The 18148-nt window shown below is 45.3% G+C and overlaps 1 protein-coding gene across 1 annotated transcript in view; it reads right to left on the bottom strand.

The window, feature by feature from the left end:
- The window catches only part of sntb1 (syntrophin, basic 1), a 30389-nt gene extending 16338 nt beyond the window's left edge, over positions 1 to 14051 (bottom strand). Inside the window, exons 1-2 of the mRNA XM_029259901.1 lie at positions 12321 to 14051; positions 699 to 915 (exon numbers count right to left, since the gene is read on the bottom strand). Of these exons, the coding sequence (XP_029115734.1) occupies positions 699 to 915; positions 12321 to 12858 (755 nt within the window). The 5' untranslated portion in view covers positions 12859 to 14051. The remainder of the gene's footprint in view (positions 1 to 698; positions 916 to 12320) is intronic.
- Positions 14052 to 18148: the final 4097 nt, after the last annotated feature.

The raw sequence follows: 18148 nt of genomic DNA, 5'->3' as shown, positions 1-18148 counted from the left end.
CCGTCCTGGGTGTGTCCCCTCCCCCTCCGGCCTTGCGCCCTGAGTTACCGGGTTAGGCTCCGGCTCCCCGTGACCCTGTATGGGACAAGCGGTTCAGAAAGTGTGTGTGTGTGTGTGTGTGTGGTTATGATTTACACACCTGATTCTACTTACTTGCTTTAACCGATGCAATTTGGTGTTTTGTTTATTTTTACTACTCCAGCTTTTCTACCACACACACACACACACGATTTCCTCTAAAGCAACATATGGAATCGGTCATCACACACCTATCATGTCAGATGAGAAACACTGCTTCTCATCAAATGACCATTGCGTGGTAAAACTAAGGGACACGAGTGGTTCACATACTTTCAAGCAGCACTGTATCTTTACAGTCCTCTGTCTGATCACTTGTTACATGAACTGTCATTGTCATAGACACTGTTATAAACATTATCAGCCATGCTACAAGGACTCGCTTATAACTTATAGCTATATATATTATATATATATATATATATAAGCATTTTGATAAAACACTGATGTGAACATTGCTATACGCGATTCCGCTAACCAGGTCCAACCCCATCCTTCTTCAAAACTAAAAGTTTCAAGCGAAGAAAGAAAATTTCACAATAAGACCAACGATGCTCTGGTGCCACTTCCGAAGAAATTCCGGTAGTTCGAGAGCACTTCTTGGGAGGACAGGGAGGTACCTGTTTTCGGGGTCAGGGGTTGACATGCCTCTTGTGACGTAACACATTTTCAGGGGGATGTAACGCCGGTCCCCTTGCAAGGACAGGGCAGGTGTGGTCGGGGGGTCAGAGTGTGGGCTTCCAAGGCGGGGCGACTCTGGGGGGGGTGTCTCCCATCCGATCTCAGACACCGGAGACCCCTTCTTCACATAGGGGGTGGCCTCCCGCATGTATTTCACTGCGGAGGGAAAGAAAGCATTAAAAAGCGTCTCCTATACATCTGACCTTCGTGAAAAAATACAAACAGCGGAAAAAAACATAAAAGAGGTTGCCAAGGTCATCTAAGGCCTCGATATATAAAAGGTTTGTATATATTTAATGAAGTTGATGAGTTTCAGGAACAAAAATAAAACTCTAGCATAATAACCCATCACAGCTTTTGAAGTACTTGAAATGCATGGTAATTATACAGAAATTACCCCCTTATTTTGTGCTGGCAAGGTTGTGAAATGATGTGTAATTAGTGACATAGTACTACATGATACCAAAGAAATGATTTTTCACGGTGGCCACTATTTGCTGCACAGCACGACAATATTTAGTGATCCTACTTCCATGTTCCGAACCATCCCGGTCTCAGATCAGTTATTTCTTAATTAAGCTCTGTTTTACATTTACATTTACATTTATTTACTTAGCAGACGCTTTTCTCCAAAGCGGCTTCCAATGAACTCTATGTAGTGTTATGAGCCCACACACTTCATTCACCGCGGTGACTTACACTGCCAGATACACTACTTAGAATGGGTCATTCACCCATACATCAGTGGAACACACACACACTCTCTCTGTCACTCACACACTATGGGGGGACCTGAACAGCATGTCTTTGGACTGTGGGAGGAAACCAGAGCACCCAAAGACTTTCACTGCTAGATACACTACTTACAATGGGTCACTCACCCATACATCAGTGGAACACACACACACACTCTCTCTGTCACTCACACACTATGGGGGGACCTGAACAACATGTCTTTGAACCTTTTAAATTTTTTTGTCTTTGACTTTTTTCGACCTCTTTGCTCTGTTTTATCTAATGATGTTGAGATTCTATATTCATCTCATGAATGACCAGTGCCACTGTCACGCCCCCCACGGCGGCGCAACAGGAAACACCTGCCACGACTCGTTAAACGCAGGTATAAGAAGGCAATGCGAAACACAGCACGGTGCGGAACCTTGTTCAGCCTTATTGATCACTCGCGGTCCTTGTCGCGCTCCCCGCCCCGCTCCTTGTCCTCGCCCTGCTCCTCGTCTCCAACTCTCTGGTTTGCCTGATCGCTCGCCTGTTTCTTGGATTACGGTTCTTGGATTTGCCCCTTTGGATTCTGTTTGCACATCGGTTACCCTTTGCCTGTTTTTTTTGACAATGTCTACCGAACCGCCCCATGACCAAGCTTCCCGTGCTCCGTACTTGGGTCCGACGCAACCGCGCCGGGGGAACAACGTGATAGCCTCTTATTTTACAGAATTAATCTGAATGCGTTAACAAAATCCCTGACCGGACAGCTTTCAGAATATAGTGTAGCCTTAACCCGACAGAAAATATTGGTGTTGCCGATGTGACCGCCAGCCCATTTGATCAACCGCTCTCATTTTCTTCATCTGCCTGTCCTATAGAGGCTCATGATGGCCCATTTTCTGATGATCTCCCATGATCTTACCATGTTAAGGTTACAATTAGTTTCCTATTTATACAGCTGGGTAATTTTAGCGGAACAATTCAGGTTAAGTACCTTACTCAAGGGTATGGCAGCCAGAGAGGGGATCAAACCGGCAACCTTCAGAGCCACAAAGCGTAACCACTCTACTACCAGTTGGCCTATTAGGTCAAGTTCCTGATACGCAGACATTTCTGATTCACAACAGCGAGTTCCTAAAGCAACCAGCAGAGCACAAGTTACTGTTCGTTGATAAGAAAAGAAAATCTCATACTGCGCGGCATCATTGAGACAAATTTGGACAAATCTGGTTCTTTCACACACATCTGGGAAGGACGCAAGCGAACCGAGAGAACCGAGGACACGGGTTTGAATCACGAGCGGCACGGCGCAGCACAGCACGGCGCAGCACAGCACGTGAGCTTTCCGGCCTAAGAATAGCACACGCTATTCAGTTGGGAAATCTCAAATTGCCAATAACTAACAGAGCACCGAAGAGGCAATGCCGAAAAACCCCCGGAAGCACAGCTCCTCCCTCCTTTTCCTTCAACTCGGAGACGTTACGGTCCGAGCTCCCCGTTTAAAAAAAGGCAGCCGGTTTACCTCCCCTTGGCAGGGGCCCAGCGCTCATTACTCCCAGGGACAAACTGTGTACAGTTCCTCAACAGGCATCTCGCGGGGGGAAGTCGTACGTCTCCTTTTCAAGGGCGCTTCGTAATCTTCCGATAAAAAGGAAATATTTCGGACTTATCGTTGTTGAAACATTCGCTCGGAATGACTTACTCGTCTTGCTGCGCGTGCATTTTCTCACAGTCACGCTAGCCTTTTATGGCTTATTTAAAACTTTGTCAAATTCGTAGCCCTATTATTATTATTATAATTACTATTATTACGACCAGGCTTTTGGAAAAGGTTATTTGGATCTTCTTTCTTGTATTTTATATGTTTGTAAGAATTGTGCTGTACAGCCAGGCGTGCTTTATCACCATGATTACTATCATCTTCAATTATGTTTGGGCGACTGGGAAAGCGTCGAGGGGTTCTGGAGGGGTGGGATCAGGCTTCTCCCATACAGTCGCCTGTTGTTTAGCTGTTGCTAATCCCACTACGAGTCACAGGGTTCCCCAAGGAGAGCTCCCCGCGCTATCCGACTGTACGTCCCATCCAGTCAGGGCCCCTTAAAGTCTTTAATAATTGTGAAATTGCATAACCGCGATCCCTGGGGGTTCATACTTAGCGTTTGTGTTTTGGGTTCATCCCGAGGCTAAATCTGATTTTAATCCAAAGGGTTTAACATTCCTCCCTCCTGACTGGGGCAAACCCACGGCACATATGTACAGGACATTCTTGCCGCTTGCTTATCTCCTTACCCCTAGAAGTAAACCTCTATCCCAGATCAGTCCTTTTGGCATTTCAGCCAAACGGGATGTATAAAGGATGATTTTTAAAAAGCGCACACAGCCAAATCTACGAGCAATCACCAGCTATCAGCAAGTATTTAAATGCACAACTGCCACATGGCCTAAACTGCAGAGATTCTGCAGCAAAGAAGGCGGCTTCTTGGGAAAGCAATGCGCCGCTAGCGAAACGCTGAGGTACGACTCAAGGAAAGCAATCGGATACGGAGCGGAAATACTATTTAACTGACGACGCTCGAGTTTCTCCTCCCGTTGCCAAGTCCTTAACCACCTTTTCATGCTGTCCCTGAGAGTCCCTTGAAAACAGAAAGACTGGATGTCACGTTGGATAGATGTTGCATTGTGCGGGCTGGATTATGTGCTGCTATTCAAACCATGTTTTCATTGCACGCCGCATTATTCCCGGTGCCAAACTGGTTTAAAACGTGCGTGGAAACAAGAATGCGTGAAAGATAGTATCTGTGCTCTTCAACAGACGAGGTTGCACACCGTGCATTTCCAAAATATCACTGCTCAACTGAGCTGGCAGGGTGGTGTGGAGGTCACCTCTAACCTGCTGTGAAACCCACACATGTAGAGGAAAGCTACAATCTGACTCATACATGGGGCTAAGGCTACAATGAGATGCAACATGGACCACCGTTACAATGTGACACATACACACACACACACACACACACACACACACACACACATGCACAGAAAAGAGCTACAATCCTACCCACCCTGAGACCAAGCCTACAATCTGATGCCCATGTGGACTAAGGCAACACCATGATACACATCATCCAAGGCTACCATCTGACACACACTTGGACCAAAGCTACAGTCTGCTGCACATATCACCTTAACCATAACCTTAAGCCTATAATGTGACATACACACACATACATACATAGGAAATAGCTACAATCTTATTGACCTACAATCTGATGCCCTAACGGACTAACGGTGGCACAGTGAGTAGCGCTGCTGTCTCACAGTACCTGGGTGGTTCGCGAGGATGTTGGTTTGACCCCCGCTCAGTCTGTGTGGAGTTTGCATGTTGCATGGATTGTATCCGGGTGCTCTGGTTTCCTCCCACAGTCCAAAGACATGGTGTTCAGGTTCCCCCATAGTGTGTGAGTGACAGAGAGAGTGTGTGTGTGTGTTCCACTGATGTATGGATGAGTGACACATTGTAAGTAGTGTATCTAGCAGTGTAAGTCACCGCGGTGAATAAGGTGTGTGGGCTGGTAACACTACATAGAGTTCATTGGAAGTCGCTTTGGACAAAAGCATCTGCTAAATAAATAAATGTAAATTTACATGATGACACATACATGTACCAAGGTTTCCCTCTGACTCACTTGGGCAAAAGCTACAATCTAAAACACAGCTATAATCTGTAGCAAGCAAACAGCAAAAAGAGGACCGGGTAGAATGTCCGAACAACAGGGTAACGGCACAAGAGGAGAGGCTTGTACTACGATTGCAGTCAGTCACTGTGTGGCAATGAAGGGCTGCAGGGCGTGGAACCCTGTAATTGTCACCCAGACACAAATTATGTAACTGCATGATCTCTTCCGGTGAGTGTGGGCAAACAGGGCCCCGCGATGCTCACCAAAAGGCCAGGATGCCTCTTCCCATTTAGAGGATGTTTCTTTACAGGAACATAATGGAAATAATAAGCCATCATTTGAAAGGCCGGCGAAGACACGGACAAAGAGGCCAGCGGAGAGTCGGATTACCGCCAAAGAGAGTGAGCCGACAAAAAAAAGTTACCAGGGTGGCCCGAGAGAGGAGAAGACAAACATGGTACAAAGTCGATCCCAAAACTGAAATGTACACGGCGAACCGTGCAGAAAGATTCACCGGGCCTTTGCAAAAGCAGCGTGCTCTGTGTGTAAAGTACTAACGTGGTAAAAGCACTGTATCTGCAGCAAGAAAAGTTCCGCAGACCTGTTGATAAAACCGGGAAGCGAGATCCGGCCACAAACGAGAGTGACGTTTCCCCGCTGCCGTTTTCAGCACGGACAAAAATACATACGCGGTAACATTACGGAGAACTTCAGCCGCCTTATATGGGAAGTTCCGAGATGATCCGTGTCGCTGGACAGAGGTGCGTTTTGTTCGTTACGTTATTGCGTGCCATTATTCTGCCTAAAAGGACGAGCATGAATAGCGATTCGACGGCTTCCTCAATGCCTCCATTCTGCAATCCGTTCGAGTCGTGGCGAGTCAGGAAGAGAGCAGCCTGGCTGCAGGTTCGGAGCAGCGAAATGAGAGAGTCAACAAGAGGGAACTGTTCTGGAACAAAAGGCCAAGGCGGTTCAGCGCCGAGGTTAACCGACCCCTGCGCATCTCATTTCGAAGAGGAAGAGTCACAGCCGGACCCCCCTTTGCGCAAACCGGCTCACTTGACCGGCTCGACAGCCTCGCGAACTTTCCGGGAACTGCTGGGGTTAACTTAACAGATACCTCGTGCGCCACGGGCGCAGGTTTACACATTTTCGCCCGTTTAACAACCGTGAGGTTAGATCTGGGTCGTAAACAGCGCGAGGATGGAGCCGAACTCGCGAGGCTGCGGATTGCGATCCGGCCGCAGTTTACGACGTTGGCGTTCTCGTCGTGGCGGCGATGGCGTGCGCGTCACTGGGATGGTTGGGGAGTGAGGTCATGCGGCTGGACCGAGCGGATGGGGGCAGGGAACGTTCCGTCCCCTTCTCTCTCCGGCTCCGTCTCTCACAGAGGAGCAGAGACAGGGAGGTGATCCCGAAGCTTGGCCTACGCTGCCAGACGGTCCTCGCAGACCCGTTGGAACGCAGATCGGGGAGGGGCACACCTGTCGCTGCGCAGCGCTCACTTCGGCCACGAATATTCCCTTAAAACAGGGGCTCTTAACTTCTTTCGTGCCATGGACCCCCTCGGCAGTACGGTGAAGCCTACGAAGCCCTTCTCAGAATAATGTATTTAAATGCATCAAATAAAATGCACAGGATTACAAAGGAAGCCTATTATATTGAAATATAGTTACGAAAACACTAAAAAGGACTTTTTTTTAATAAAGTCATTTAAGCGCTTCTTTATCAATGCATTAAATAACACAACTATACAGTTACTATACAGCAAATTAAAATTAAGTTAGATTTTTTATAGACAGAGTGAAAGCTGTTGTTTCGCCTAAATTAGAGCAATAAACTGTGAGGTATTACATGATGATGTGTAAGATGATAAAAAAAACTTTATTACATTTAAAATTAAAGGGAGAGCTTGGTGCGGAGCGGTTAACCCCCCTGCCTTTTTGACCTCAAGGGCACGGGTTCAAATCACCCTCGAGCAAGGTACTTCCCTTAAAATAGCTTCGGTAGAATTACCCAGCTGTATAAACGGGTAAATAACTGTCAGTTGCTTTGGAGAAAAGCATCAGGCTTTTTCACTTCCCATCATGTGACGTAACGGCACTCACGATGACGTCCCGTGACGCGCAGCAAACGAGCGAAACCTCGCCGGGCTGTCAACGCTTACGTTCGCGTTCACGTCTCCCTGACGAAAGCAAGAAATATGACTAATAACAGCGATCCGATGAAGTCCCAGGGTGCCCGAGCGTAAGCGAGACGCTGTAACGGTGTGCGCCGTCACACCTTCGCGTCAAGTCCTTCGTTAAGCACGAATACGGTTTGAGGTGAAACGACCGCCCCAGGAAGAGCAGAAACAGACGGAGAGCTGGAACGTGACCCCGATGACATCGCGGAGCAAAACAAGTCCACCCGCCGCGGATCCGCAGCACATATCGAGCCCCGCTGCGAATTAATATCTCGCGTCACGAACAGATAAAAATAGCTCAGCAGGAGGGCGTGGGCACTTTTAGTGTGTTTATACAAAAATCACATACGTTTTCCAGCCAAACGCGGCACGTAAACATCCTCTTTCAAGTTACGCTGTGGGCCCCATCTTTTCCGCTTGCCAAAACGCTGCCGAAAAGCCATAATGACGCATGAGTAATACAGCCGAGTCCGACAAGTCCGGTTTTACTTTCATACGGTGGCTCCCTGTGGTTTTTCCTCTTTTCTCAGCTCGGGGAAGGTTCCACCTGTACAAAGACATGTTTGAAGGGCAATGAGGGTGAATTTTCTTGCATTCTTGTGGGTATAATTATATGTAATGTACAAAAAAACGTCACCTGAGGATTAGTTCTGAGAAACGACGGTTTTGTTGCATGAATATGAACTTAACGATAGCATAAAAATGTCAGAACTGAACCATCCGTCAACCAAGTACCTGCTTCCTCTAGTCCAGCGATGGGTTTATGCGATCGGGAGTCTTTCCCACGATTAAATTATCGGAAATTCAGTTCACTTCCACTGAACTTTTCTCGTAACTTTTGAGTTCTTTTCTGGGGAACGGTAAATGGTAAAAAAAATGTGCTACTGTACGTGCAAAACCCGTCCGCAGTAGAACACTTGTACTTGCAAGTGCAGGAAGGGAATCTTAGTTTGATGAGGAAAAGCATTCATTAGGCCTAGCGGTACGTGGAAAATGCATAATGCGAGTTCTGAAATTTCTGGATGAAAATCACTTCCTGGCAACAAGAGGCTCCTTTTATAAGCCCTAATTTTCAGATTATTCCCCCTTTTCCCGTGAACAAGGCAGAGAGCGGAATCGCAGAATAACGGCCCTTGCAGGTACTTCAGCCTTGTTATTGTGCCCAAAATCGGGGCTTTGATTCAAGTGCCTCCTTGAAATCTTTGATGACAGAGCTCCAGATACCAAAAATGCCCGTGCAATTAAAAGCAAGGATGTGTATGAACACGTGCGTACGCAAAACGGCCGCAGCGTTTTAAGTAGCTGGCTCAGATTCAAAGTAAATAATGATTTGCCTTAAAAAAAAAAAAAAAAAAAACTGCTAATTTTTCTTTTATTTTCTGAAACTGTTGAAACTGAAAGTATGTGCACCGTGTGTCCTTTGACACACCAGCATGTGGGCGTGCGAGTCACATGAGCGCATTAAAGGATATGCAAATTTGACATGCAGGAAACCTTAACGATAGTTATTCAAATGATAAGAGACCGCAGTGGAAATAACTCACAGTTGACTGGCACAATGGACATACTGTGCAGATGTGCCGTGTGCCAAGTGGACTCACATGTGAACTGAAGATGTTTCGCAATTCCCGCATTATATCTTCTAGATTGCGTTGTCTGCTGTTAGTTTTATATGCTGTAAACACATAGATTTCGTTTTGCTGATATTTTTGTTTCCAGTTGTTTGCATTTGGAACTCACTGGTTTTCTTGTTTATACCTTCACTGGAAAAACTACATACGGCTTTGAAAACATACACCGGTTTGGTGATTCCACCTTAGGAGGATATTTGAAAAGTAATTAAAAAACACAAAGCACAACCCCCCCCCCCCCCCCCCCCGCCCACGCACAGGAGGAGTGAGATTGATGCTCGGCCTTCAGCAGACCACACTGTTTGCGGCAAGCTGTGTCACATCTCTACGAATGTACACAAAGCATGGTGATCTACTGCTTTGATGAAAAACCACTTGGGGGCAGGAAGGTAATACTGTGCCTGTTGTACACTCTGTATCCCTGATCACACCCTGTATCCCCGATCACACCCTGTAATCCCAATCATACCCTGTATTCCCGATCACCTCTTGTATCCCTGGTAACACCCTATATCCCTGATCGGCTGTCTGCAGTACATCCTGTATCCCCAATCATACCCTGTATCCCTGATCACACCCTGTATCCCCGATCACATCTTGTATCCCTGGTCACACCCTGTATCCACAATCATCCTCTGTATCCCCGATCACCAAACTGTCCAAAAACACATCTGGGAAGCAAGACGCTACATTTTAGTAGATAAGTACTGAATACTCAATACTGACTCACTCGACTGACCAAGTCAAGCTGACCTGTGACCAGTCTGTGGGTATCTCTCCATGAAGACGATTGAGTGCAATGAGAATGTGGATGAATTTTCGTAAATGAAAAAGTGATGCATTTTTGTCTGTTTCAGGGTGGTCCAATAAGCCTTCACTACTTCGGTTGGAAGATTAACACTTCCTTTATATGAGGGCTTTGTTTTCAGCTCAGCTCCCATGAGGACAGTATGATGTTGTTTGCATCTTTACACTTTTTACTACCCACCTCCTCACCTTGTTGCTTCTGGGGAAAAAGGTTATTTGCACAGGAAGTGTAATGTTCTGTTAACATTTCTGCGATAAAACAAGATGTCAAGCTGAGCTCAAGTGTGCACACCCACGCCGAACTGTTCCAACTGCTCACTGAGGTTATTTACTTGTGAAAAGGTACTGCTACGTTGTTTGCTCAGCTGACTTTACATCAAACCATACCCTGTTCTACCACAGGGACAGCAGGCAGCACAGCGGTTCACGACAGATACTTGCAACCTGAAAGATATGTTTGAGTCCCACCCTCACTGATGGTGTTACACCCTTGAGAAAGCTATTTACCCTACGTTACTCCGCCGCAAACACCCAACTCTAAAGGCATAAGTTAAGATAAAACTTTTCCCAAGAACAAGTTCGCAAGAGTGAAAACATCCACTAGATACACCGTGAGCTGCAAGTACGGCTAATCACATTTGTGTGTTTCTGACACACACCCGTATGTTGTATCTGCTGGGAGAAAATGCCATTAAGTTCTCTTTCTTCTTGTAGACCAACCCATGAACTGCTACGCCCTTATTCCCCGAGCTTTATTTAGTACACAATAAAGTTATCTTGTGTACTGCAATTATCAATTAAATTTGTTCCAGATGTGAGGGAACAGGCAAAAAACACCCAGTATTTTTCTAAAACACGTCCCGTAGCGTGGCCTGCGGCAGAGATAAGAACAGCTTAACATTTTAACACTGCTCCAAAGTCGCATGTGTCCTTGAACTGACAAATTGCACAGTCAGTTTTTACATATTATGACCGTGTTTGGCTTTGTTTGTTATGTTATGTAACCGCTGAGATATCCTGTAACTGCTGAACTGTTGCAAGACTGTAAACCTGAGAAAGACCTGAGTCACTAGTTAACATACACGCTATAATCATTTAAAGCACAGTGATTTTAAAGGACAGAGGAGAGCATTAATTAACAGAATAATTTCTGGCTCTACTGACAATGGCCCCCTTGAGGCGACTGGAAATTTCAGCCTTTAATTGACACTAAATGCATTTACACCTGTAACGCACTGCTGACCCACAGGTATAATTATTAGCTAGTGTTTCACCGACACCTTTGTCCAAGGTGACTTACAAAGTTAGATAATCAGCTTCACGCTGATTTATCCATTTATGCTGCTGGGTATTCTTACTGCACCAATTTAGGGTAAGTACCTCCATCAGGGGTGGGATTCAAACCAAGTATCTTCAGCTTGCAAAGCAACGGACCCAACCACTATGTGACCTCTTGCCCCTACGGTTACATTGTTGCTTGGTTGCATTGTTAGTCACATGGCCCTTCGATACCTTACATTACTTTGTCGTATTGTTACTCTGGTAATTTGCCACACTGTCACTGTTATGACACCGATAATTGCTAGCTGCTGTTTCTCCTGCTGTAGTACCAGTGAAAAAGGTACTAACCCTGCAGGAAGAAGTACCAGGGTGTATAAACTGGTAAATCATTGTAAACAGCTTAGTACAATACAATAATATTATAATTCACATAGTCGTGAGCTGCTTGGAGAAAAGTGTTGGATAAATGAAATAATAATAATAATAATAATAATAATAATTTGTTACATTGTAAGTAAGATTCCTTGGTTATTTTGTTGCAGCATTGTTTGTAACTTTGCTACTTTGTTAACTTGTCACTCACTGTGATACTTTGTTACTTTGTTTGTCACTCACTGTGAGATACTTTGTTACTTTGACACTGTGTTGCTACTTTGATACTTTGTGACTTTGTTTCCAATCGGCGATCTGCAGGAATCTTTCGCACACGCGTGTTTCGCAACGCGGACTTCGCCCCCCGCGCGCGCGGCTCCTCCTTCGGCGCAGGTACAGCGACGTCCCGCAACGGCGCTCGAACGATACGACGGGGTGGCGCGCACGCGGGCACGCGGGCACCTCGGCGGTGTCGCGGACATTTGCGGTCGCGCAATCGATCACTAATTATAAACTAAAAGTTGAAGCAGACTTTTTTTTTCCTTTCTCCCCGAATCCCTACAGCACCGCACTTCTGAGTCGCGTCGTTAACTTAAACTTAAGTCTTCGGAAATCCACCCCTGCGCTGCAAACGCTTTATTTGCTTCGGCGTCTTTAAAGCTCCCTGAGACAGACAGCTCCAGAGTCCAGGCTGACACGCGCTACGTGGCTACCAGGAGGTACTTTTAACCGTGTAAAGTAGCCCTCTCGTTTCCCGCGCCTCGGGTAACAACATGATGATGACGACGAGCACGAGCCCAACGCTCGCACACATCACATCATCGCTTTATTTTTCTGCTCACGTGACAGCTCGAGCCGAGGTCCGTCCGGATCGGCGTCCCTTACCCTCCAGGGTGACCTCCCTGCCGGCCCGCTTGAGCCCCTGCACCGCCTCGTCGTGCGTGGCGTCCCGCAGGTTCACGCCGTTCACGGACAGGATCGCGTCCCCGACGTACAGCGCCTGGGTCTGATCGGCCGCCAGACCCTTGAAGATCTTGCTGATCAGTATGGGCATCTTGTTCTCCTTGCCCCCTTTGATGCTGATCCCGAGACCCCCCACCTCCTGCTTGATGACTTTGACGCACCTCTTCCTGTTGGCGATGGCTTCGGGCACCCGCTGCTCGGCCCCGGGCACCCGCTCCGCCAGCTCCTTGAGCGCGCTCCCGGCCGGGGCGTCCAGGTGAGGCGAGGTGCTCCCGCAGGAGCCGTTGCCGATGCCGTTGAGGGCAGCGCCGTCCGCGAGCTCCGCGCAGCTCAGCGCGAGCGCCTCCGCCCCCAGGCTCGCCAGCACCCCGTGCCAGCGCTCGCGCACCAGCACCTCCACGAAGCCACTCTTCTGGAGCAGCAGCCTGTTGTTGGCAGAACCCGACGCCGCTCCCGCCATGCCTGGAGCATTCTTTTTTTTAGGGGGCCATGCGCGCGCTTTCGCTCCAGCGGGAGCTGGGATCGGGACTCGGAGAGAGAGAGGGTGAGCAGGTCGGAGCCCTTCCTTCCTCCTCGCCTCGGGCTCGGCCGCCTAATCGCTTTAAACTGGCCCGATCCGCGCTGGGTGGAGCGAGAGGCTGGGAAATCCCACCGACTCGAGCAAATGGGTTCTTCTCGTCCAGCAGAGAGTATGAATAAAAAAAAAAAAGAAAAAAAAAAGTGCTTGTCAAAGTGCGGCGCTCATTTCCTCAAAGACAAAGTCAAAGTCAGCCGCCGGCGGCGGGGGGCAACATCGACGATCGTCGGTCACTCGGTCGGTGACCGGAACGTGGTGGATCCCTCACCTGCTCCTTCCATCGCGGGCGCCTCGAGAGCGGATTCTTCATCCACGTGTCATTATTTTCCTCGCGCGCGGCGCCGACGCGAAGAAGACGAGGAAGCCTCTCTCTGCCAGAGCCGCGAAGATGCCGTGGAAATTCGCGCTCCGCTTCCGCTCCGTGCTGCACTTTCTCGTGGGGCTGAGGCCGTGAACGTGGCTCTGAAAGTAGAAATTTCGCCACAGATCGCGATCATTTTTATGAAACACTTGGGAAGAAACAAACTAACTGGTTAAGAGTCGCACGTCTGCAGCTATCTATGTTTCTCTTTCTAGTTTAATGTAATGCACACATTGTATCTTATATGAGATGTACGTCGCTTTGGTCGGGGAAAAGCATCTGCTAAATGAATAAATCAAATGTATTCCGTGAATGTCCACTTATTATTGACTCCCGGACACGTTGAAAGCCGCTGAACACGTAACGCGCGCAGCTGAAATAAAATAAATGTTTAAGAAACTGTTTATTTCCCGCAGTCGGGAAGTGAGTATTTACTTCCCAAGATACTAAGTCTTAAACTAGTTGTAAACTCTTTAAACTTTCTCCATCACTTCCATTCCAGCACTTCATGTTAAACGACGTCGGTGAAAATAAAAGTGACGCGTGACAATAACTAATTTTATGTACACAATGCGAAGGGGCTGAAAAAATGTTCCATACTTCACCCAGTAAATTAATAAGATCATTAACTCAGTAATAAAGTGTCACACCGACATCAGAAAAGGTCGGGGAAAGAAAGAGTGAACCAGGGCGTTCTGGCCGTGCAAGAATGACATTTTAGGGTTTAGTGTAAAAAACAAATCCCTGCGCGCGCGCGCGGGTGTCTAGATGTCAGATTAAGTACAGAAACTGAATACTCAGCAAGAAAAATCACCTTGGCTGCATATGTAATAAGAAAAAATACAGATGAAGAATATTTACAGAGCTCATTTGGACATGTTATGAATACTTATTGCATTTCATACAAATAGCACGTGTTTGAATTACTGTGTTGAGTCCTGTGTGTTGTCCAGTCCGAAAGCATTGCGATGCAGCGCATAATTATAAGCATAGTCATAAACTAAATTTATTAGTTTATTTATTTCAGGACGCAGTGGAATGAAATTTAATGGTTGCCTGTGCTACATATTAAAATGTACGAAGTGTTGTATTTAAGTAAGAATTAATTACCGTGTCATACACACATTATTTGTGTTCCTTTGCTCCGTCTAATAACACAATAACAGCTCGATTGTGCCACCTTGTGGTCATCGGGGGAATTTGGCCGAAGTGCCACTGTACTTCACTCTCCTGACATTGTTGCACCCAAAACTTAAGCAAGTATCTTAACTTCTAAAACGTACCTGCAACCCTGCTGCATTTTTCCCTCTGTTCTCAGATGGTAATCTTTTCAAATTTTAACAACAATTAACAAATATCAGACCTAAATCTAAAATGCAGCAGCAGAAAAGGAAGGCGAATTGTCTTTTGGTAAAATGCGACAGTTGAATTCGGTACTTTGTAAATGGCGCCCCCTGGCGACGAGAGTATGAAACATACACCAGCGCTCGAACTGCCCGCCTCGCTGTTTTTGCGCAAAGCTCCTGCATATGATCTCCCGAGAGACTCTAACAAACTCACTTGTACTGCGTTATTACTGAAGTACCCTTAATCAACGTGCTTAACTCCAACTACCCCAGTAAAATATACAGTTCAATAAATGGATGAAATACTGTGAGACGAGGGCCTCAGTTAAACACAGAACCAGATTTATCTAACTGAGACTTTTCTCCAAAATCAGTTTACATTTACTTATTTAGCATACGCTTTTCTCCAAAGTGACCTCAAATGAACTCTATGTAGTGTTATCAGCCCACACACCTTATTCACCGCGTTGACTTACACTGCTAGATACACTACTTACAATGGATCGCTCATCCATGCATCAGTGGAACACACACATTCTCTCTATCACTCACACACTTACAGGGTTAATCTACTTAGAATTATTTATTTACACAGGTGGATAATTTTACTGGGACAATTCAGGATAAGTACCTTGCTCAAGGATACTACAGCTGGAGGTGGGATTTGAACCTGCAACCATCAAGTCAAAAGCAAGCAGCTCTAACCACTACACAATAAGGAACCCCAAAGAAGCCCACATAAATATTTTACTTATACACTGTGTGTTTCAGGCATTTTAGCACAAGATTATGTGAAGTAGTCTATAACATTACATTCCGCACATTTTGGGCACAACACAACATTTTCAGAGATCTTCAACAAACATCCTCACAGGGAGACATGAGTAATATAGGAAATAACACTCTGCTGAAATTGAAATTTAAAATCCATACAATGATTTATTATACATGAAAGGAGGCCCAGCACTCAGATCCCACTCTTAGCTTTATTTTGCTCCACACATATGTTTTCCTTTATTTAATTCAGTTCTCCTCATTTTTATTCCTGTCTGGTGCTTTGCACCGTTCCACACAAATTCACTGTATCAATCACTGACGGCCTTTGTAAGTTCAAGCTTTGCTCTGGTGTAAGTAAAACCTGAAAGAATTTATGAAATAGCAGTTATACTCCTGAATAATGATCATTTTTTTTCATTTTTCAGTTTGTACCTGACAAATTGAAGTTGAACTGGGCTCATGCAGTCGCAGAATCACTGCTGAGCATTAATTCAGAAACAGAGTAATCTCAGTATTGTATGGTGGAACTGTAAAGCCGCTGCAGAGAAATGAACTGACTCCTCGCTGTTATGGTATAAGAGGTTTCATGCAAACTATGCTTTACGTGTCCTTTTGGCCCTTGTTATAACTACTGGCCATGTGCAGCAATAAACTGACATGATGTCATACAGAAAGGTGGGATGGAACATGTCGGATTTCAATTTTGAATGTCAGTTGGTTCTCTGTTCTTCAGCGCATACATACTCCCATCGTGTGTGAATAATTCATAGTTCTTATATGGACTATAAATACTTGTGGTTGGCTGCTCATAACACAATTAACCTAGAAGCTTTTTTTACTTGCTTATATCGTAATAATTATGCATCCATTAATTAGGTCTGTAATTTGGACTAAAGCAAGGACGACTTAGGCTTCCTGGGAACAGAATTCAGAAGATAACAGCACACCTCGCTTATTATGATGCCTGCAGCCCTTGTTAGGTGGTGCAGTGCTGATATTACAGCAAAATTCACTGATTATACAGACGATATCAGTAGCAGGAACATAGGAGAAATTATAAGTGTAACAATTTGGGAGAAATCTCGTCTTAAAAACCCTGGCGTTTACACTTTAATGAGCAAATCAAAGATACTCTTTTATATGGAAATTAGATATAAAACAAAATTAATGTGCTTTGTTCTGTTATCCATCAAAGCAAACAAAGATGTTGTTACAAGCAAACATGTTTGAAAGAACTTAATAATGTCTTTAGATCCAACTTGTTCAAGATAGCTGTTTTCATCTCTCCAACAACAACAACAACAACAACAACAATAATAATAATAATAATAATAATAATAATAATAATAATAGGGGTCTGAAAACCCACCTTTTCCACATCCACTTTGCCCAAGATCTCTTCAGATCATCTATGGTGTAACTGTTCACGCATCATAACTCCAGAAGCATCCCCAGATACAACCTTTATTCAGCCATTACTCTGGTATTGTACTGCTCATTTGTGTATCTTCTAATATTTAATAAATAAAAAAAAAAAAAAATTGGTGTGGATATCGGGATTTGTCTGTGTCTTATGCACCTGCTCGAACGATGAACCTTGGTGTAGCAAATGGTAGGGAACAAACTAGGTTTGCTTGAGACTTTCATGTCTGCAGCTGTGTCTCCTTCTCTCAATGTAATGCATAAATTGTACTTTTGCTGAGATGTACGTCGCTTTGGGCAAAAGCGTCTGCTAAATGAATACATGAATAAATGTAAATGTAATAATAATAATAATAATACACACACACAATGTCTACAACCGCCTGTCCCGAGTGGGGTTGCGGCAAATCGAAGCGAAACCTGGCAACACAGGGCAAAAGGCTGGAGGGGGAGGGGACACACCCAGGACGGGATAACGAATGAATGAATGAATGAATGAATGAATGAATGAAACCCTATAAACACTTTTTGTTTTTTTTAAAAGAAGGAACTCCATTGCTCCAACTCCAGTGATCCAACAACAGAGAAGCTCGGGCCTCTAAGTGAAAGCAGGCTCTCCCCATAAAGGCAATTTGTACAGGGTTTCTGTCATAAGGGCACAATAAACAACAACAACAATAATTATTGTTATTATTATTGCTGACCAAGCATAAGGTGTTGGATAAATGAAGTGGCTTCTTAAAAAATAATAATTTTTCAAAATAGCTGTTAGACAAAAATATAGTATAAGGAGACAGGCTATAACTTGTTGGAGGGGTGTCAGTTTATTATTTAGCGTGATTTATGGCATTTTATTAACGATGACATTACCTTGGATGGATGTATGCAGTGCACATTGCTGTCTAGTGTCTACATATTTAACGTAGACATGGAGCCCAGCAGACATTAGCACAGCGGCACATGGTTGTGTTATCATGTTTGCGGGGCAAATGGTACCTTTGTGTTCCACGGGACACAGCTTGTGAGCTCATTTTGTCTGTCGAGCACAGATAAGTCTGCAAGGACACTGATTACACATCCCGGCCAGAGGAAAATTTTATTCCACCCCTCCAAATGAACAATCAAGATACAAGCATGTCTGCTACGCCTTCAACATCCATAAAAATTCCGGAAAACTTGCTGCCACCTCTGAGTTCAAGAGTGTGGTCTGAGATCCTCTGAAAATCTGGTACGACCACGTGGCACACAGGATGCTGAGTAAGCCACG

This window comes from Scleropages formosus, chromosome 18 (genome assembly GCF_900964775.1).
Source record: "Scleropages formosus chromosome 18, fSclFor1.1, whole genome shotgun sequence".
Lineage (NCBI taxonomy): Eukaryota > Metazoa > Chordata > Actinopteri > Osteoglossiformes > Osteoglossidae > Scleropages > Scleropages formosus.
The sequence above is the reverse complement of the archived record's forward strand: the minus strand, read 5'-3'. Positions and strand labels throughout refer to the sequence as shown.